The 21884-nt window shown below is 40.9% G+C and overlaps 1 protein-coding gene across 3 annotated transcripts; it reads right to left on the bottom strand.

Annotated features, from left to right (window-relative positions):
- Positions 1-428: 428 nt before the first annotated feature.
- On the bottom strand, positions 429-21411 carry HMGCS1 (3-hydroxy-3-methylglutaryl-CoA synthase 1). 3 transcript variants are annotated; one of them, XM_052659141.1, is made up of 11 exons: positions 21292-21411; positions 16260-16320; positions 7581-8038; positions 6677-6802; positions 6000-6164; positions 4506-4671; positions 3523-3693; positions 2948-3054; positions 1741-1866; positions 1465-1628; positions 429-541 (listed from the first exon to the last, which is right to left on the bottom strand). In XM_052659141.1, exons 3-11 carry the CDS (start codon positions 8026-8028, stop codon positions 452-454), a joined length of 1563 nt encoding a protein of 520 aa, XP_052515101.1. In that variant the 5' UTR covers positions 8029-8038; positions 16260-16320; positions 21292-21411; the 3' UTR covers positions 429-451. The 3 variants fall into 3 exon arrangements, with proteins under 3 accessions (XP_052515101.1, XP_052515102.1, XP_052515103.1); XM_052659142.1 differs by lacking the exon at positions 16260-16320; XM_052659143.1 differs by lacking the exon at positions 21292-21411 and having other exon boundaries at positions 16260-16321.
- Positions 21412-21884: the final 473 nt, after the last annotated feature.

The following is a 21884-nucleotide window of genomic DNA, read 5'->3' as shown; positions in this document are numbered from 1 at the left end:
CACATTCCCTAAACTAAAAACTGTTTTTCAAAAACCACAGGAACCTTCAGTAATCTTGTTTGTTCAAAGTATAAAATTCTTACATGTTTAAAAAAAATTAAAATCAGAGACTAGTACCGCTGCTTTCCTTGCCAGAAGTGCACAATTTCAGGCCACATTTAAAAACTAAGCTTCATGCATACACACGGCCAGAGAGGTATGAAGTCTTACAGAGCCCTTAACATCCATCATTCGAGTACAGTAAGCATCGGCTAGACCACAACAGGAAGCATGTTAGCAAACTGAGCAAAGAGACTTTCTCAAGGACACGAGTTTTCCAGGCTCCACGTCAGTCACGTAAAAATTTAAGCAACATGTAATCTTTTAAAATTGACCCCAGATGTCCCGTTCCCCCAACTGTTCCCATACATTCCCCCAACCCCCCCGAAGTCCTCCACCTCACAGAAGTATCTTAATGCTCCCCGTTACTGATGACAGCTGCTTCAGGTTCTGCTGCTGTTGCAGGGAGCCTTGGCACTTTCTTAGCAGGGCTTGGAATATGCTAAAAACAAAAGAAACAAGAAAAATCATGTTGCTAACCTAAGTTCTAATAGGAAAAGGGCAGCTCTGGAGAGAAAAAATTATATATATATTTATACATATATAAATATATATTCTGTAGAACTTTTCATGGAGGGAACAAAAATGTCCATTCTTTACCTTATGGTGAACGTATCATATGATTATCCAGTAGCAAGGGAGAGGAGCGCCACGGAGATCTATCTACCATACCCAGTATTTCCCTTGTTATATCTTGCCTTTGATTTCAAACACTCGTGGCTTGATTTGCTACCTCAAAGAGCAAGACTACGCATTCAGCACATTTGTGCTGAACGGATAAAATAAATAACTTCCAAGTTTTTAAAGCCCTCAGTTTGAAGCCTAGCTCTGATCTTGGTCAAGTCATTTAACTTCTTTCAGCTTCATCTCTAAAATGGGCACAGTAGCATTTACCTCAAGGGGGTTTTTATAAGGGTTTATGTAGAAAACCTAAAAAGTGACTAGCATGTAATACGAATTCCAGTCATAACAATTACTATTCCTTCTTGATACCTGGAGATAGATTAGACAATGGCCTGAGAGAAGGGATGTGAGGGGCTTAACACCCAGCCCCTGCTTCATCTCTCACCAAGATACAAACCACAAGTGAGCCTTCTCAGTTTTGCTTTAAACTTTGGTGTTGCTAAAAAAAGCCTAGTACTTACTGTGCACTGAAAAATACTAATAACTGCAAAGCACCGCATACAACTGGAAAACAGCACAGCTGGAACCCACTCCCAGAGGCCTGGTTCTGAATCACCCTGCTTTACTGACATTCCTTTAAGTGCATAAATCTCAGTGAGGTCACCTCAGTCAGGAGACCTGGGGATGGAGATTTTCTTATCCAGTCAAAGCCCAAGACCAAACACAAGGAGCTTTACTTACCTCGGCTGTAGTGCTCGAGGGCACAAGGCCTACTCCCTCATCCAAAGTGTCGTCGTTTAGAGAGGGGCGCCGAGCGTAGGTTCTTCTGTGTTTTTCATCTACTCGAACTAGGTACCATGTTCCTTCGAAGAGGGAATCTATGGAACTCTGGGGAATGTAGTTGGCTAAAGGAAAGGCAGAGGATATGAAAAATGAGTTATAACATATAACTCATCTGGTAATAAAACAGCCCTCCAGTAGGCTTCTGGGTGTTTATTAACAATTTAATGTTTTTACCCAAGTGATGAGTATCCTCTCGGAGCTTCATGTTTTCAGCAAAAATATCTGGTGCCACACAAGTTCTCGAGTCAAGCCTTGACTTAAGATCACATATGCTTGATACTATTTTATCAAGAGCGGACCCTGAAATAGGAAATAATTGCAACATTAAAACACTAAAAATAGTATACATATCCCAAGCCTGAACAAAATGCTGCCAAATGGAAAAAACAACTTTTCATCTCTTTCAGAACTACAGGCTATTGTTTAGTTAAAAGATAAGATGTTATTTATTTGACGTAGCTTCCTATGAGCCTTGACTAGACATTTGTTCAGCCTTGGCCAGTAGACAACTGAGGAAATAGGTGGGATGTGAAACTATAAATAACTTGTCTAGAGTCAACTAACAGTTTCAAAATAATGCCAAGTCTTCCATCCGTTTTTCCTCTGTATTTTGCACAAAAGTATCCTTAAATACAGCTAAAACCACATCCTTATACACATTAGATAACTTAATAAACCACCAACCACAAGAAATGGCCTGGTATTATTCACTCCTATGATCAGTCTCAGTCATTAGTGTGAAGACTCGAAAGCTGCCCGCCTTAAATAAAGACACTTCCTTTTCTCTACCTATGCTTTAAAAATGCCATAAAAGGGACTTCCTGGGTGGGTGGTCCAGGGGTTAAGAAACTGCCTTTCGATGCAGAGGAAGTGTTTGATCCCTAGTTGGAGAACTAAGATGCCACATGCCTCAGAGCAGCTAGGCCGGCATGCTGCAACTACAAAGCCCAGGAACTTGAGAGCCCGGGCACAACTACTGAGCCTGCGCATCACAACTAGAGCGCCTAAGCACTGCAACTAAGACCCCACGCGGCCCAGTAGTAAATAAAGATTTTTTTTAATGAGATAATAGATTAAAATAAAATTACTTGCCAAAGGAGGAAAAGTTAAACACTATACCATTAAAAAAAAAAATGTTTAAGCTCATTATACAGTTTTTTTCCTGACTTGGAAAGAAGGAAAGATATTCTGACTCAGACATAATCTTGCCATTTACCCAGTTAAAGCAGAATTTTTGGGCAGAGTGTTGAAAGAACTAATAAAGATTAAAATGTCATCAACATCTATGGAAGAGACTTAAGCGTTCACTTGAGAAGCCTGCTAAGTCAGCCTTACCACAGTAGGTTCTCAATACATTGTTGTTAAAAGACTCAGCATTTACCTGGTGTGGCATCTTGTGTAACTTTGAGGGAGTACAGAGTGGCAGCCAAACCAGAACCATAAGAAAACACGCCGATCCTCTTTCCTGCCAGCTGCTGAGGTGAGTACCTGTGTAGGAGGAAAAAAGCTCTTAAAGTTTAACTCAGCCTACTACAGTGGGTAGAGAACCACAGCTGGAAGAGACTTCATCCTAAGCCCAGGGATCTGACCTACAGTTTTACTGTTTACAGTAAGCAGATTGAAAACAAAGAGTTCTCATCTCTCTAGGAATGATGGAATTGAGAAAAGTTATGCCCTAAAATAAACTACTTTGTCAACTGGGGATTTATGGTTCAACTGTAGGTCAAGAATAGACCATGAGAACAACAGGGAAAGCTAGTGTGAAATTTAGTACTCTGGGATAAATAACTATAGCCTCATTGCATACCTCCTTCAAGTCAACAGAGAAGAGGCTAGAGAACCTCCAAGGAAAAGACCATTCTGTGACCTGCCACCAACATGCCTGATACCAGATCTGGTCTTAGAAATGTAACATCCCCAAACAAGCGGATTGAAGCAATGGAAATCCATACTTACTGTGCGAGAACAGAAGCCAGGGAGCCATACACTGAAGATGTGTACATATTTCCATTTTGATTTGACACAAGCAAAGATGCCTTTGTTTTCTGATTGAAGAGTTCTGAACTAGCTTTCATAAATGCCTTTTCCACATCTCTGTCAAAGTAGGTATCTTCTAATTTAACATCCCTGAAAATTTTAGAAAAAAGATAATCTTGTAGTGTCCAAAGACTATATTTTTACTATATTACTTACTGGATCTAACTACCATTCTAATAGAAGTATATGATGCTGATTTCTAGTTATTAAAAACCAAGCAGCAGTATGCTAATTGTGAGGTAAGATTTAACAGTTGTACAAATATGGTCCTTTTTCTGAAAAGTTTTTTTTTTCTTTAATGATCAAGACAACATAATTCTAATGGGTTAATAACCCCCTACAGCTCTGTCATCACCAAACAGAATATACTACTATTTCAAGTCCATAATATTGTCTATTTAGTTAGAAGAGGCACATTTATTGGAGCCAAGTGTTATAAACAGTTAAAATATATTTTATCAGATGGAGAAGGGACACAGGAGAAACAGCAAGAGTTTAACAGGCATAGCATGCCAGGAGGCCCAAAAAGCAGGGAAAACGGAAGGAGTATGAGAGCAGATATCAGGAGTGGCCAAGGGCAGAATGGATGTGGGCAGGAGAGAGGCAGGGAGAAGAGTGAAGACGCTGCTGTATAAATACAGGCACTTGAGGGGCTCTATTATCAAGGTGACAACAGGAACAGATCTAAAAGGGGGAAATAAGAAAATCTGAATAGAAAAGACTAAAGAATTCATACAGGTGAGCGACTACCTCTCTGGGACTCGGTTTCTTCACTGATTAAATAGGTTAGACAAGATGACTTCTTTTGACTCTAAAATTTTCATGTCTGTATAAATAGCGGTTTAACCAATAGAAAAAAAATACTCTCACATATAAGGGAGAAAAATCATAATTCCTCTTACCCAAAGGCTTCTAGGCCACTGTAGATACTATTTTTATCTCTGTTCTGGTCATTAAGGAAGTCATTCAGCAACATCCGAGCTAGAGATTTCTGAACCAGTTTACAATAGGGTGAGTGGAATATCATGAAACCAAAATCATTCAAGGTGAAATCTCTATCATTTCCCTCTGAAAGAGAAAGAAATTATAATCCATTTAAGCCACTAATTTTTGAAGTCTGATTTTAGAACAGGGCTGGGATGTCTTTATATCTTTAAGCAGCAATAAAAAATATACTATACAATGAAATATCTCTATGGTTTAAAATTTGTGTCAAAAAGACATCCAGAAATTGAACAATATACACTATTACTGGTTTTCAAATGAAACTATCACAGTCCATTAGTGGGCTGTGTAATCAATTTAATGGATCAAGGCCAGTATTTTTTTTAATCTTAATAAATTAAGAGGTTGTTTTTTGTCTGAATGAAAAAAAGTAGAAAAGAGTAAACTGTATAACTTGCAGCATGGGCAAAAAAATTTGATGACAGTTTCCATTTAACTGCACATAACAATGCAAAGTCTATTTCTTACTGCAGAGTCTAATAAATGTTAGAAAATAACTGTGTAAACAGTCTATGTTACATACTTCAAGAATGCTTATCTAAGGCCACTATGTTTCCTAATATCGGTTATTGAATCTTATTTTTAACCCTCTTTCAAAAACCCTATAAAGTAAAGCTGGACTATGGAAAAAGCATACTTTATATAATACTGTGTGCTTTCATGGTTTTAATTCAAATACTGTCCTTCTCAGTATCTCAAGCACTTTCTCAGGGTTAAAGACAGAGATTGATGATGACACTAAAAGCAACTATGAATTCACAGAAGTGAAGTGAAAATCGCCCAGTCGTGTCCAACTCTTTGCGACCCCCATGGACTATACATACAGTCCATAGAATTCTCCAGGCCAGAATACTGGAGTAGGTAGCCTTTCCCTTCTCCAAGGGATCTTCCCAACCCAGGGATCGAACCCAGGTCTCCTGCATTGCAGGCGGATTCTTTACAAGCTGAGCCACAAGGGAAGTCCAAGAATTCACAGGTCAAGTACAAAAAGACTATGCAGGGAGGTGGGGGTCACTTTGGTAATTTATTTTCATTAGTTTTCTCCGGATCACAGTTGCAAACTAAAATTTGTTTGCAATTGTCTACCTCTCTCAGAATATGTACCAAATTCAAGTTACTTTCTTTTTTTACCTTACTTTTGATATTCTTACTGGGTTAAGTCATCCTAAGTATTTTTACAGAAATAAACTTTATTTGCAAAGTTTACCTGTTGTCTTAAATTACACATTATCAGAAACTGTGGGAAAACTATGCTATTTGGTGGGTGAGGAAGCAGTGGTTAAAGGAAAACACTAATGAAGGATGCCCATGAAGCAGTTTCACACTAGACAGTGAGTACATTACACCACCCTCGACAGATCGCAAAACCAAGGAAAATTGATAAAACCCACCTTTCTGCCACCGGGCATGGATCTTCTTGCGGTAGACAGAATAGCAGTGGTCTAATGCACTGAGGTAGCACTGTATGGACAGTTTTCCATCTACTATAGGATATTCAGAAAGCATATCAGGCTTGTAAAAGTCATAGGCATGTTGCATATGAGTCCCACGAAGTCCTATTAGAACAAAAAAGGAAGAGGTCCTTGTAACTCTGCTTCCTGATGTATGTTAGTAAGCAAATTGCATTATCTGAGAACTTTTCTTAAATCTAGTCAACTCATCACTTGCAGAATAGAAATCACAAGGAGAAGTGTATATGTAATTAAAGTGAAACATAACAATAGCCATGGACAGGCCTAAGCCTCTTGATATACAACATTTTATGCAAGTTTCATACACCTAACTGGACAATCACAATTGCTCTGAATTGAAAACAAATTACTACATGACTATGGGCAAGTTACTTCTCTCAGTTGTTAGCAATCCTACTTAAACCCATTTTACTCCTCTGTAAAATGGGGATGACACCACTTATGTCACAGGATTGCTATGAAGACTAAATATGATAATACACATAAAGCTCTTAGCAGGTAGTGCCTGCATTTAATGGAACACCAAGTACAAGCTTCTAATTTTTAAGTTTCTCAGCATATTGTGCAAATAAAAAAAATACTTCCCAAACACTCACCTCGTTCAAAAATTAAAGGTGCATTAGGCCCAATTAGCATAGCAACGGCTCCAACTCCACCTGTAGGTCTGGCATTTCCTGTGGCATATACAGCAATATCCCCTGCAACTACCAGGGCATACCGTCCTGAAAAATATTACTGTTAGTATACAAGAAGGTGACTGACACCCTAACTATCATACATACAAACTGAAAGTATGGTATTTTCTCAGAATGTATCATATTTTCCCATCTTTGGTAAAGAAAAAAAAATATATTCTGACTAAAATTCGATAGCTAATTTTATCCTACATGATCTGTCTAGTCAAGGCTATGGTTTTTCCTGTGGTCATGTATGGACGTGAGAGTTGGACTGTGAAGAAAGCTGAGCGCCAAAGAATTGATGCTTTTGAACTGTGGTGTTGGAGAAGACTCTTGAGAGTCCCTTGGACTGCAAGAAGATCCAACCAGTCCATTCGAAAGGAGATCAGTCCTGGGTGTTCACTGGAAGGACTGATGCTGAAGCTGAAAGTCCAGTACTTTGGCCACCTCATGCAAAGAGTTGACTCATTGGAAAAGACCCTGATGCTGGGAGGGATTGGGGGCAAGAGAAGGGGACGACAGAGGATGAGTTGGCTAGATGGCATCACTGACTTGATGGACGTGAGTCTGAGTGAACTCCAGGAGTTGGTGATAGACAGGGAGGCCTGGCGTGCTGCTATTCATGGGGTCACAAAGAGTCGGACACGACTGAGTGACTGAACTGAACTGAACTAAAAGAGAACTAATTTGTAAAGTAAGTAAGTTGAAAGTCATAGCTATCTTTCTGAACACGTTCAAACAAGCATAACTGGTAAAGTCTGCAAATGGTATTTGGGCCTATTCATCCTCAAGGGAAGTGTCTTTCAAAAAATATGCAACATACCATCCCAAGAGCTGGACTCGATCCAGTTAACAGCATTGAAGACAGCGGCTGTGCCTCCATAGCACGCATTAGTTGTGTCTATTCCTTCTATATCCGTATTCCCAGACTCCTCAAAGAGCTGCATCAAATTTGTCTTCACTGACTTTGATTTGTCGATGATTGTCTCCGTTCCAACTTCTAGCCGCCCAATGCAGTCATAAGAAAGGCTATTTCTCTCCATAAGGTTCTGGACCACAGTCATGCACAGAGAGTTGATATCTTCTCTATCTGTGCAGAAGCCCATCTTGGCCTGGCCCAAGCCAATAGTATACTTTCCAGCGTCTACACCATCGTATTTTTCCAACTCTGCCTGATCAACATATTGAGAAGGAAAATAGATCTCAAGGGCAACAATTCCCACATCTTTGGGCCAGCAGGCTTCTGCATTCAAAGGAAGTGACCCAGGCATGGTGAAAGAACTTTAGAAAGAAAAATAGAAAAAAAAAAAAACCCAAAAACATTGTTTTAGATTATAGGTTGTAGACTGTCAAGTTCAAACTTGAGAAATCAACATTGATATTAATTTCTAAATTTAGTATATTCTTAGGACAATTTTAATATGTGGAGGTAGCAATGATAGTATAAGCAGAGTTATTGACTCCACTATTATTTAAAGTTTTCATCTTTTAGAAAGACTTACAGGTTATTCAAAACTAGGTATCTTTAGATTTAAAATATGATTATTAGAGGTAAAGAAAGCTGAAGTAAGACTCATCTATGTTATAAAGAACTATAAAATAAAATGAGAATTTAGTAACATGGCCCACAGATCAGAACTTAAGTATCTGATCTATTCCTGGCCACTCAAAAAGTTTAAATCATTCATTCATTTCCCTATATGGATTATTCATAGCTATTGACTTTATGGGACTTTACATACTAACAGTTTTAGTTAAACTAAGATACTAAACTAAACCTGTTACCTACTAACCGTTTTAATTAGGTCAAACAGTACTGCATTCTTTATTGATCTAAACCATCCCAGTACGTAGAAAGGCCACACTGCCAAGTCTGCCATGGCACTCTATTCAAGGCCCCTGCTATTAAATTCAGCCTTCCAAAGTAACCCCCACCCCCACCCCACCATCTAGAACCCAGATGATTACAATTTAAAGCAAAGACAAGTTCCCGGACCAGTAACAGGTCAAAACTTAATATTCTGTACTTTCCACAGCTAGTGTACAGGTGATAAATGATCATGAGATCACAAGATTATCATTTAGCTTCTACATCAGGCAAAAGAAAACAACTGATCCAAATCTGAAAACTGGTACCATAATCCACATATTATTTGCATGGCATCTTAGACATCACCTCTTAAAATAATCCCTTTTTTTAAAAAAAAAGGCCTTTAAAAGTTGCACCGTTGCCACACCAACGTTCAGTAGTGTTTATTTACCAACAGTGAAAAGAAAATGTGCTAGCCACTCAAGAGTGTTGCTATGACCTATGGGCAAGTCAGACCTATCAGAGCCTCAATTTCTTTAGAGGTTATTTCAGTCAGAAAAAGAGAAATTACTCAAGATGTTTCTAACAAGAAGGAGGATTTTAATATAGGGCAATGGTTACCACTCCGTCGGCCCAGCTACAGGAGCAAAAGGGGGAAGATGGTTACTGTTCAGACCCCATGAGCGCACACTCCTACTAAGGCTGCACCTTGGCTGCTGAGGGAGAGCCAAAGCCCCACACTCTCGCTGCTGCTGCCACTGACAAAAGGCAGATCCCGTATTTATGTCATTTCTCTTCTGCCAGTCTGCCAACACAGGCGGAGCACTGGTGATAATGAAATCTCAGGCTGCTGCCATAGTGAGCTGTTAATTATTGAAATCTTGAGAAAATATCTCAAGCAGAGAAGCTGTCCTTAAATCATGAGATCTACCCTTAGCCTGTAGGTTATCAAGATAGGAGTATATTAAAACCTGAAAAATAAGCACCTGGAAATATAGTCACAAAATCTTAAGTTAAAGGCCTTAAGGGAAACCAGTTGAATCTTCCTTCTAAATACAAGAATCTTATTTATATTTTTTCATCCATCCAAACAATGACAACATGTTAAATGCCAAACATTCGGGGTAAGTTTAATAGGACGTAACCCTTGCCCTTTCTAATATTCACTGTCTTGTGGGATAGCAAGCTACAAATGTAACAATAAACAAGTGAAACGACAGAGACAGTCCAGTCTCATTCTGTCAGAACTACCTAACCCAACTGGGGAAGGAACGAGAAGAAAAGCTTCCTGGTCGTCTTAGGAATGAGCTGGTAGAATCAGTAAAGCTCTGCAGAAGCAGAGAGTAGTAGTTTTCACAGGATAGACAACATACACAAAAGCACACCACAAGGAACCATGGAAAGTTATACTAATTTACTGAAGTGAAATGTGAGCCCAATGAGCAGATCAGGCAAGTAGTGGGTCAGCAGAGCTAGCTAAGGGGTGAGTCATAAAGGTTCTGGCATGTGATGTTAGAGAGCTTCAGCATCACCATGAAGGCACTAAGAAGCCATCAAAAGAGTTTTAAACAATATGGTTACATTAGTGTTCAGATCAGTCTTTTTCCAATTCTGGAACTGATTTAGTGAGCATCAAACAACATCTTTTTAAAACAAAATAGAAAAAACCAAAATATCAGATTGCATGGCACATGGTAAATGCCAAGAATTTTTCATGAAAATTTTGTTTTAATTATTCACACGTATTCTGGGTTGCAATACAACGTTGATTCCTTACTGAGGAATCAACAGCCAGAAAAGTGTGAGTCCCCATTTTACACAGTCACTGGTGCTATGTGAAGAATGGATCTGAGTTAGGAAGTTGATATGGAAGCCCAATGAGATATAGCTAATGAAACAGAGGAATTACTACATGAAGAGAAAAGGAGCAGCTTCAGAAAGTTTTGGAAGCAAAAAACTGGCAGAAATTGTGATTGACTAGATGGTAGGAAAAGGATGAAATATTTAGAGTAGACAACTCCCAGATTTCTAGCCTCCACTATTGTATTTCTTGACAGAATCACTCATTGGCAGATACACTAAAGTCAGCAGAGAAGCACCTCTCCACTTTGTCCCATCTCTTCCCTCTTATAGGCAAATCCATCGATTTTATGATAATCTAAACTCGGCTACACTGAGGTTTAACTGAAGACCTAAAGGGACTATCTAATGTGTCACAAGGCATATTCTAAGTTTATAATAAAATATGTTTAAGTCGTCTGCATAGTCCACAGAAAAGAACTCTAAAACTAGTATTAGAAACAAAAAAGTAGTCCATATACTTATAAAAAGAACCCCTCCTATATGCTTCCTTTTAAATCACCAAAACAGAGGCAGTAGGATTAACCACTCTTCCAGCCTTTCCCACAAGGTTACCCTTCATATTCTTTTCATCTCTTCAAACTGCTCTAAACATGATGAGGACAGTATAATTTTCCCTGCCCGGTCCAATAGCCTGCAGTGCAGTGGAAAAATACATAATCTTCTGAAGATGTGAACCAGTTTACGCCATAAAACAAAGCTCTAATTCCAGAATTAATCTATGTTTATCATAATCAAATCAGCTCTGATTAGTTCTTATATGGTACTTACTAAATAAGGTATAATTATATTATTAAGCCTAATACTTCAATATTCTTGCCTTGAGAACCCCATGAACAGTATGAAAAGGCAAAATGATAGGATACTGAAAGAGGAACTCCCCAGGTCAGTAGGTGCCCAATATGCTACTGGAGATCAGTGGAGAAATAACTCCAGAAAGAATGAAGGGATGGAGCCAAAACAAAAACAATACCTAGTTGTGGATGTGACTGGTGATAGAAGCAAGGTCTGATGCTGTAAAGAGCAATATTGCATAGGAACCTGGAATGTAAGGTCCATGAATCAAGGCAAATTGGAAGTAGACAAACAGGAGATGGCAAGAGTGAACGTCGACATTCTAGGAATCAGCAAACTAAAATGGACTGGAATGGGTGAATTTAACTCAGATGACCATTATATCTACTACTGTGGGCAGGAATCCCTTAGAAGCAATGGAGTAGCTATCATGGTCAACAAAAGAGTCCAAAAGGCAGTACTTAGAGGCAATCTCATTTGACAGAATGATCTCTGTTCGTTTCCAAGGCAAACCATTCAATATCACAGTAATCCAAGCCTATGCCCCAACCAGTAACGCTGAACAAGCTGAAGTTGAACGGTTCTATGAAGACCTACAAGACCTTGTAGAACTAACACCCAAAAAAGATGTCCTTTTCATTATAGGGGACTGGAATGCAAAAGTAGGAAGTCAAGAAACACCTGGGTAACAGGCAAATTTGGCCTTGGAATATGGAATGAAGCAGGGCAAAGGCTAATAAGAGTTTTGCCAAGTGAACACACTGGTCATAGCAAACACCCTCTTCCAACAACACAAGAGAAGACTCTATACATGGACATCACCAGATGGTCAACATTGAAATCAGATTGATTATATTCTTTGCAGCCAAAGATGGAGCTCTATACAGTCCACAAAAACAAGACCGGGAGCTGACTGTGGCTCAGATCATGAACTCCTTATTGCCAAATTCAGACTGAAATTGAAGAAAATGGGGAAAACCACTAGACCATTCAGGTATGACCTAAATCAAATCCCTTATGATTATACAGTGGAAGTGAGAAATAGATTTAAGGGCCTACATCTGATAGATAGAGTGCCTGATGAACTATGGACGGAGGTTTGTGACATTGTACAGGAGACAGGGATCAAGATCATCCCCACGGAAAAGAAATGCAAAAAAGCAAAATGGCTGTCTGAGGAGGCCTTACGAATAGGTGTAAAAGAAGAGAAGCGAAAAGCAAAGGAGAAAAGGAAAGATATAAGCATCTGAATGCAGAGTTCCAAAGAATAGCAAGGAAAGATAAGAAAGCCTTCCTCAGTGATAAATGCAAAGAAATAGAGGGAAACAACAGAATGGAAAAGCCTAGAGATCTCTTCATGAAAATTAGAGATACCAAGGGAACATTTAATGCAAAGATGGGCTCAATAAAGGACAGAAATGGTATGGACCTAACAGAAGCAGAAGATATTAAGAAGAGGTGGCAAGAATACACAGAAAGTGAAAGTGAAGCCACTCAGTCATGTCCGACTCTTTGCGACCCGTGGACTGTAGCCCATCAAGCCTCTCTGTCCATGGGATTCTCCAGGCAAGAATACTGGAGTGGGTTTCCACAGAAGAACTGTACAAATAAAGATCTTCTTGACCCAGATAATCACAATGGTGTGATCACTCACCTAGAGCCAGACATCCTGGAATGTGAAGTCAAGTGGACCTATCACTATGAACAAAGCTAGTGGAGGTGATGGAATTCCAGCAGAGCTATTTCAAATCCTGAAAGATGATGCTGTGAAAGTGCTGCACTCAATATGCCAACAAATTTGGAAAACTCAGCAGTGGCCACAGGACTGGAAAGGGTCAGTTTCATTCCAATCCCAAAGAAAGGCAATGCCAAAGAATGCTCAAACTATCGCACAATTGCACTCATCTCACACTCTAGTAAAGTAATGCTCAAAATTCTCCAAGCCAGGCTTCAGCAATATGTGAACTGTGAACTTCCAGATGTTCAAGCTGGTTTTAGAAAAAGCAGAGGAACTAGAGATCAAATTGCCAACATCCACTGGATCATGGAAAAAGCAAGAGAGTTCCAGAAAAACATCTATTTCTGCTTTATTGACTATGCCAAAGCCTTTGACTGTGTGGATCACAATAAACTGTGGAAAATTCTGAAAGAGACGGGAAGGCCAGACTACCTCACCTGCCTCTTGAGAAATCTGTATGCAGATCAGGAAGCAACAGTTAGGACTGGACATGGAACAGACTGGTTCCAAATAGGAAAAGGAGTACGTCAAGGCTGTATATTGTCACCCTGTTTATTTAACTTCTATGCAGAGTACATCATGAGAAACACTGGGCTGGAAGAAGCACAAGCTGGAATCAAGATTGCCGGGAGAAATATCAATAACCTCAGATATGCAGATGACACCACCCTTACGGCAGAAAGTGAAGAGGAGGTAAAAAGCCTCTTGATGAAAGTGAAAGTGAAGAGTGAAAAAGTTGGCTTAAAGCTCAACATTCAGAAAACGAAGATCATGGCATCTGGTCCCATCACTTCATGGGAAATAGATGGGGAAACAGTGGAAACAGTGTTAGACTATTTTTGGGGGCTCCAAAAATCACTGCAGATGGTGACTGCAGCCATAAAGTTAAAAGACGCTTACTCCTTGGAAGGAAAGTTATGACCAACCTAGACAGCATATTAAAGAGCAGAGACATTACTTTGCCAACAAAGGTCTGTCTAGTCAAGGCTATGGTTTTTCCAGTGGTCATGTATGGATGTGAGAGTTGGACTGTGAAGAAAGCTGAGTGCCAAAGAATTGATGTTTTGAACTGTGGTGTTGGAGAAGACTCTTGAGAGTCCCTTGGACTGCAAGGAGATCCAACCAGTCCATTCTGAAGGAGATCAGTCCTGGGTGTTCATTGGAAGGACTAATGCTGAAGCTGAGACTCCAATACGTTGGCTACCTCATGCGAAGAGTTGACTCATTGGAAAAGACCCTGATGCTGGGAGGGATTAGGGGCAGGAGGAGAAGGACACGACAGAGGATGAGATGGCTGGATGGCATCACCAACTCGATGGACATGAGTTTGAGTAAACTCCAGGAGTTGGTGATAGACAGGGAGGCCTGGCGTGCTGCGATTCATGGGGTTGCAAAGAGTCGGACACGACTGAGCGACTGAACTGAACTGAGAGTTAAACAAGTGACTTGTTTCACTTCGGGGGGAAAAAGTGTAGCTAAACTAAATTAATCTATACCCATCAAAGTGAATCATGAAGTGAATCATGACTCAGACTTTGGTGTGGAAAATTTTTTACATTGTCTACTTCAGTCAACATTGCTCATTCTCTGAGGATTTTTGATAGCCAAAGTATTTTCGTTACATCCTTGGTAAAAGTTAGTGAAGTCTAAGCCCCTCAGTTGTGTCCGACTCTGTGACCCCATGGACTATAGAGTCCATGGAATTCTCCAGGCCAGAATACTGCAGTGGGTAGCCTTTCCGTTCTCCAGGGGATCTTCCCAACCCAGGGATGAAACCCAGGTCTCCAACATTGCAGGCGGATTCTTTACCAGCTGAACCACAAGGGAAGCCTTGGTAAAACACTATCTAATTTGAAAATATTTACCTTTTGGTTGAAATTGAGGGAAAGTGAGAAAAGTAGAAAAAGAGAGGAGTATTAATTCAGAAAGTAATTGGCTTCATGGCATTTAAAACAAAAAGATTGGTATAGTTTCTGGTCTAAAATCTTTAGTTTATTCTATTCAGTGTGTGCTCTTATGTCGTCCTCTCAAATGTCCTCTGATATAGGCCAGACATAAACTAGAGGAAGAAAAAAAGGCGTTAAAGATCTGAGATTTTCAATAAAAAGATATAAATTTTCATTTAAAATTTCTTCTTTACAAAGGAGGAGAAAAACACTTTTACCACAGAACTCTGTGAACCTTCCAAAGCTATCTTCCACCAAAGACCAGAAGAGACTCAATCTGTCCTAAAGTGAAAGCTCACCCCCTCTGGTGGATAGGAGTTCCAGGTCCCACTTCCTTGTGAACAATTTCTGAATGCTTCCTACCTAAGAGGACACAAGATGGACCAATATGATCCGCTGGGAATCTTTTAAGTTTGTGAATGACAGACAGATGGGAAAAGAAAAAGGAAAAAAAAAAGGGGGCAAAAAAGCAGGGAAATCAGCTAAGGATGCTGATATAAGGGCAGACCTAGCTCCTCAGGGCTCATCAGGGAGGGACTTTGGCATCAGTTCCTAGGACCATGATGCCAGCCTCCTGAGCTCTCTGCCTCCATCCTTCCCCTGTCCTAGGATCACCTTTCTAAATGCACATCTGACCTTTGATAAGATGCTATTTAAAACTATTCCAAGCCTCTTCCTTGCATTGCACAAGGAGCTTCTGGAAAGCAAGGCGTGTTACCTTGTTCGTCTTTCTGTCCCTAGTCTCCAGCCCAACGCTTGGCATAGGCTAGAAGCTGGATGTTGAATAAATGAAATCCTACTAGCCTTCTAATCTAAAATTAGTAACAACCATAAGAAATCATAAAGCCGAAGCATAAAAAAGCAGAATCATAAGAGGAGTTCCATCATTACAGAAGAAAGCGATAGCTGCAAATAATTCGACTATTGGTTCAAACACATCTATAACTACTGTCCAGCCTCACGTAATTGTAAACATTCATCCGTAGCCCAGATGGATATCTTTCGAGGCTGTAATTCAACATGCACTATTGGTACACGTGCATACCTGTGACTGTTTCTGATTAAGCCATTTATAGGATTACATTTTATTATCTACATTTTTTGCCTCTTATGAACGAACACTAATTTTGAAAATTAGTTTCTAGATTTTAAACATTAGTCTAATAAACACAAAATTAGCCTTCTGAAGCTTTATGGCATTAATCAATATTTGAAAGATAAAATAAAATTCTATAATGGGTTTTAAGAATGTGTAGTGCACACAATGGTTATTTGTCCTAGCATAAAAAATTAAAATTCCCCCTTCCATTAGAGAGGAAGACTCTCCTTTAGCAGCATGACAGGATGCCATACCTGTGTGAGGGGTAAAGAACTGCAGTCTCCAGGTCTGTCACTCTGTCTCCTCCTTCAGGCACTAGGAATTTCAAATAAGAACCTTTTTTAAAGTCATATATCAAATAATGACTCCAATTCTAAGTAAGTTAAAATCAACATTTCCTGATCCAATTACATTATATAGAACAGAATTTGACTTTGCTTAAGGAAAAAAAAAAATGGTACTTAAAGATCATAAAACTTTTTTCTCCTTATTTTATTAGCTCTTACAGTGGTAGTTTCAGTTCTGGTAATAAGTTGATACATGTAGTTCATATGACTGATTCAGGCTTTAAACCAAGTATGATGCTGGGAGAGTTGTAATCTTTACTAAAGTAGGGTTTTCAAGAATCGGGGGAGAGGAATATAAGTTGTACTAGGCTAACAAATCTCTGGAGTAAAGAGACTTACACATTCAAGAGCTTGCTCTGCACTTAGGAGCTTGTGACTTTAATGACAGTCTGTGCCTTTCTGAGCTTCAATTTCCTCCTGTGTAAAATGGAGCTAATACCTGCCCTCCCGGTTGATTGTAAAGGATGCTTGAGAAGATAAAATATGTAAAAAATATAAAGCACCAACACACTGATAATTATCTTACTTCTCAGTATTTTTCAAACAAAAACAAATCTTTCTAGCAAGAGTGAATTACCTTCATTTATTTAATCTTATGCTCCTGGTTTTCAACATGGTCACTGTCACCTACCCCAACCTTTTAGAAAGTGATTTTCCTCTTAGAGCTTGGGTTAAAAAGGTAGATATTTGATATCAAGACCAAGGATCATTAAGTTTTATCATCATTTAAATTATGTGGAAACAAAATGGAAGGTGACCTTGGAGCATTTTACTCTGTCCGTTTACTTTGAAGGGTTGTTACTTGGAACAGTTCCTGTTGGATGCAAACACAATTACCTTTGGGCTCTATTTAATTGTTGGCAAATACAGCATCTGCCCTTGCCTGATTAACTGGAGAGTACTCTCAGATGCTATTCAGTAAAGCTTTACTGCTTTCACATAATTAGATCATTTAAGAGCTTATAGACTTAGTTCCTTTTACTTCATTCATCTCCCCCCACCTTAAATAGATTCTGAGTTTTATCGGAAAAGATAAGACTACTGTATTCCAAAAACCTGATGACAGGATTATACAATGAGAAAAGAACTAATTTTGTGTTCTTGATTACCTCAAATTATGCTTTTGTAATCTGCAAATTAAACTTTCCATGAAAACTACTGGGGGGCGGGGCATGATCCCTCTTCTCTGAAAAATGTTGAAACTATTTAAATAATTTAATATTTCTTCTTGAAACCACGTATGTATATGCATTTGACACTATTTTAATCAAGGGAATTTCTCCTGAACTGCCAATATTCCTTCTTTCAATTTTGATTATTTCCATCAGGGAGGGAGCTTAGGTGGGAAGGCATAGAGCAAGCAGCAGGGAGAAGGGAGGGAGTGAACTCAGTGCACAAGAGAAAGCAAGGAGAGACACAGAAGATAAAAGAACCGCACAGGACTGCCCAGCTACTCAGGTTCTCAGGGGAAACAGAGGCCTGGAGTCGACAGGAAATGGAGCCCACAAATGCTGCTCTGGGAAAAAAAAAAAATCAATCCAAAAGGGACCTCCCCCCAAGCCTGCAGCTTTCCATTCTCTTCTGCAGCTGCTAGGAGGCTTCTCTACCTGGACAAAAACAGCAGTGCCAAAGGCTCAAGCAGGTTATCAGCTTATTTCTAACAGGTCTCTTCAGAGCAAGCGGCAGAGGCAAGAGGTATGGCTTAGGAGGCAGTTAATAAATCATAGGCATTTTGAGTTTGGCAGAGATTAAACCTGAAGATGGAGAAGGAACTGGCAATCCACTCCAGTATTCTTGCCTGGGGAATCCCACAGACAGAGGGCCTGGAGGGCTGGATTCTACGGGTTCACAAAAAGTTGGACACGACTTGAGTAACTAATACACACACAACACACCTGAAGAATGATGAGACTGCCTAGGGCCAACCAACTTTCTCCTGGGGTTTATTGAGTGTTCTGAATTCCTCCTCTGCCTCCCTTGTTAGCACAGATTCAAAGAGGTGGTCAGAGAAGTTCCCCAGTACATATTCTGGTACACAATAAACCACACACAGTTACCTGCTGATCCTTTTCATCATTACAGGAAAGAAATCCAGGAATCCTTCTTAACTGAGAATGAGCTGGCAACCTTTTCTCCTTAGGAGGGCCAGCAAGCAAAACTACTGTTAGGAAAGCCTTGCTCACATCTGTACAACTCTGGTCTAGTTCCCTAACAAAAAAATACAGACACCCTGCCTCCCCTCAGAGGTACTGGTCTGCTTATCGGATACTCTACTCATATTTCAAGGTCCTCCCTCTTCCAGGAAGGTTTCCTCGAGCTTTCTAGTCAGGCCCTGCATTCACAATGACACTGAAGCCTTCAGAATCCACTGTCAGTGGAAAGCTAGTTTCTGGCAGTCTTCTTAAGCATATGGAATACTTAGATTCCTGTTGGGAGAAGGGCTATATTTTGATTCTTTTAAAATCCCTTTGAGATGCTGGAGTAAAGGGCACACAATTGCATTTTTTGAGTGACTGAATTTGGAGTTATAATAGAGGAAAAATCTTTTAAATTCAAGTAGTTATAGCAGCAGCCCTCATTAGTGAATTCTTTTCACTATCCCTTTAAGATGAGCTGCAGCCCCAAATGGTGTCCAAAAGCTTAAAAAAAAAAAACACCCTTTTTTCTGCTGCTCTTCAAAGCAAATGGTAGGTTTCAATTATTCCCTGAAAAATGTAAGGAATTCATATGGAATCAGAAGAGAACACTTGTTGGCCTTATGTCATTCCCAAATGCACACCCCTCCAGGTCCATGCCTTCCAAAGATGAAGCCTGTAAGCTCTGAAAGACTAGCTTCTCCACTGCTCTCACTACACTCGGTTAACAAGCAGCAAGCGGGCACTACCACAAGCCAAGCATTAGGATGACTAGATTATTAAGAACTGAGTCCTGTCGCCTTCCCATGAGATTGGGTAATATGTTTTTAATCTATACCACTGTCTTGAGAAACAAAATATCACATCCTGTGATGCTTGGTTTTTTAATAAACCCAACAAAATTATGACTGTTTTCTTTTTCAAATGAAACTAAATAGAGATTCTGATATATAGCCCATTAAACTCCTCCATCCACAGCCCCAGTGCATCTCCCCCCATTCAGTTCTACTGGATTGCTGTTTTAAACAATGCTAGGGTCCCCAGGAAACACATATTACACCAATATCAGGGTTTTGCATTTCCCGTGAGAAAAGCTATCGAAAACGTCAACCAGAAAAAAAAAATCTCAAAATCAATCCCTCAGTTAAGAGAAACAAGATGTAAAAGCACTCTGGAGAAATATTTTAAAAAAAGAAAAAGAAAAAACAAAGGCCCAGGATTAGTTCAACAAATGACGTGGACTTCTATGGCCCCAAACAAAATATTCGTATAACTCACCCAATCTGAAACACCTTCTGAGAACTGGGGCTACTTACTAAACTAGAATTGAACTGAACTACACTGGAACTGATTTACGTGCAAATTTACAAACTTAGGAGAGAGACCTGCAAAGTTTAGACACACAGAAAATAAAGTCTTTCTCCTTTTCCTTAAGATCTGCTATCATCCCTGCCCTCCTCATCCACACAAAAAAATAACTCAAATTTTAAAAATAAAAAAACCACAAACTGCTTGGATATCTCAAGCTGCAAAGAACCATTTGGCCTAGATACAGGGTAAGGACTTTCAGTTAGCCTTCTAACAGAAATCTGTGCAAAGAAGTCTAAACTCCACCTCAGAAGGAAAAATCTTACTAGCCCTTCCTTGTGTCTTAATCTTCTCATTTATCTTGCCATGGTTTTTCATAATTCACCCCTGAAATAGAGCAAATTTTACTCAGCAGCGGCTAGACCATCTCAGGTGCAGCAGGTTGGCAAGAGCATCAGTCTGAGGGAAAAGTTGATGCAGAGGTGAGCGAAGAAGCCTGTGATGCCCTAAACCAAGGCCGCCGGGCAACTGTTACCAACAGGGACAGCCTCACATTACCTGTTGTCCAAAACTCTCCTCCAGGGTGGGTAATCCCTTCTCTACCACTGGTCAAGGCAATTCACACGTTTTTCAAAGACTCCATATATCGAGTTTTGAAAAGTCCTTGGTTCAACCCAAAGCCTACTGTGTGTGAAGCCCTATGCGTGCCTGCCCATTACATCATCATAACAAGTCAGGCTGATTCTGAAGCTATTAATATTAGCAGGAGGGAGATACGGGCTTTCAGAACACGGAAGAGACATATATATATGGGCTTAAAAAATATGGAGGCTGGAAGGTGGGAGCAGGGACCTGTGATATTGGAAGCAAGCACATACTGAAGCAGTCAAGAGTGTGAAGTACTCAGCCAGGTTAAACCACGGTTGTGATGCTTTCTCGCACCTGAGCTAGAGAAGAAGAGCAACGCTGTCCACCTCCCTTCCTCCCAGTCACTCTCTTTAAGAGGCAAGAAGACACACCCCCTGCCAACCTACAAGGCTCCAAGTGTGATCCTCCGCATCCTTCGGAGTCCACCCTGAAGCCAAGGCTCCGGGAACACCCTAGCAGGCCAGCTCCTTTCTTGGCCCCCTCAGGTACCCACCCCCATCCCCTCAAGGTGGTCACAGCCACTCCCCTAGCACCTCCAGCTCCTGACTATGTCATCAGAAGCCTACCCCTCAATACCCTCTCCTTCTCCCCTCTGCGACTCGCCTGCCCACATTAATGCCCCTGTCCTCCAGGACCCACCGCGGTCGGCCCCAGGTCCCCGGCAGGGGAAGCCCCGCACGGACCCCGCTCCCAACGCCCTATCCTCCAGGTCCAGGTCCAAACCTTAGCCCCGACCCGACAGAGCAGGAGCTCCTTCGGGCCTAGTCAAGGACACCAATCCGCCGTGCCCTCATCCTGCCCGCGAGGCCTCGGCAGCCCGGGTCAACTCCTCCACTCGGGACACTCACCCAAATATGACCGGGCGGTGGTCGTAGAAAGTGAACGACCAACGAAGGGGTAGTGCGAGCCGCCTCCCCTCCGCCACTAGCTTTATAGCCGCGGACCCACCGGACTCCGGCAAGGCCGGGAGTCCGTGAGAGGCGGGACAGTGGCCCCAGCAGCCAATCGTGGCCGGCAGAGGAGAGCCGGAGTGCCCGCCCCCTAGCCCAGCTTCAACCAATCCGAAGGAAACTAGAGGAACGACTAGCTGGGGGGTTTCCCTTGTGGCTGGAAGGGCGGGGGAAGGGGCGGGGACAAAGCCGGAGGGCCGAGAAAATGGGGTGAGAGAGTGACGTGTGGTGGCCCGAGAGCCGGCCTACCAATGACAGAGCGGCGAGACACGGCGAGAGCCAACGGGAGCGGAGTGAGAGGTTCTCCGGCCAATTGAAGCTCAGCGAGAGGAGGTGAGAACCAATGAGGCCTCCGCGTCCCACCACTGGGGAGAGATGGTCTAGTGTGGGAGGCAAGTTGGTCCCTGCTGGAGAGGCCGTCAGGTTGCCTAGCAACCAGAGCTAGGCTTCACCTGTAAGATTTATAAAATACTTGATTTAAATTCAATCTT

Source organism: Budorcas taxicolor, chromosome 20 (genome assembly GCF_023091745.1).
Source record: "Budorcas taxicolor isolate Tak-1 chromosome 20, Takin1.1, whole genome shotgun sequence".
In the NCBI taxonomy this organism is placed as follows: Eukaryota; Metazoa; Chordata; class Mammalia; order Artiodactyla; family Bovidae; genus Budorcas; species Budorcas taxicolor.
The sequence above is the reverse complement of the archived record's forward strand: the minus strand, read 5'-3'. Positions and strand labels throughout refer to the sequence as shown.

Bases quoted from the DNA above. Each gene is read 5' to 3' on its own strand.
- HMGCS1 (XM_052659141.1), bottom strand. From the start codon at position 8,028: ATGCCTGGGTCACTTCCTTTGAATGCAGAAGCCTGCTGGCCCAAAGAT. The intron at 6,165-6,676 runs GTGAGTGTTTGG...TTGTTCTAATAG, and splicing joins ACCTTTAATTTTTGAACGAG to GACTTCGTGGGACTCATATG. The intron at 3,694-4,505 runs GTAAGAGGAATT...TAAAATTTTCAG, and splicing joins AGTGGCCTAGAAGCCTTTGG to GGATGTTAAATTAGAAGATA.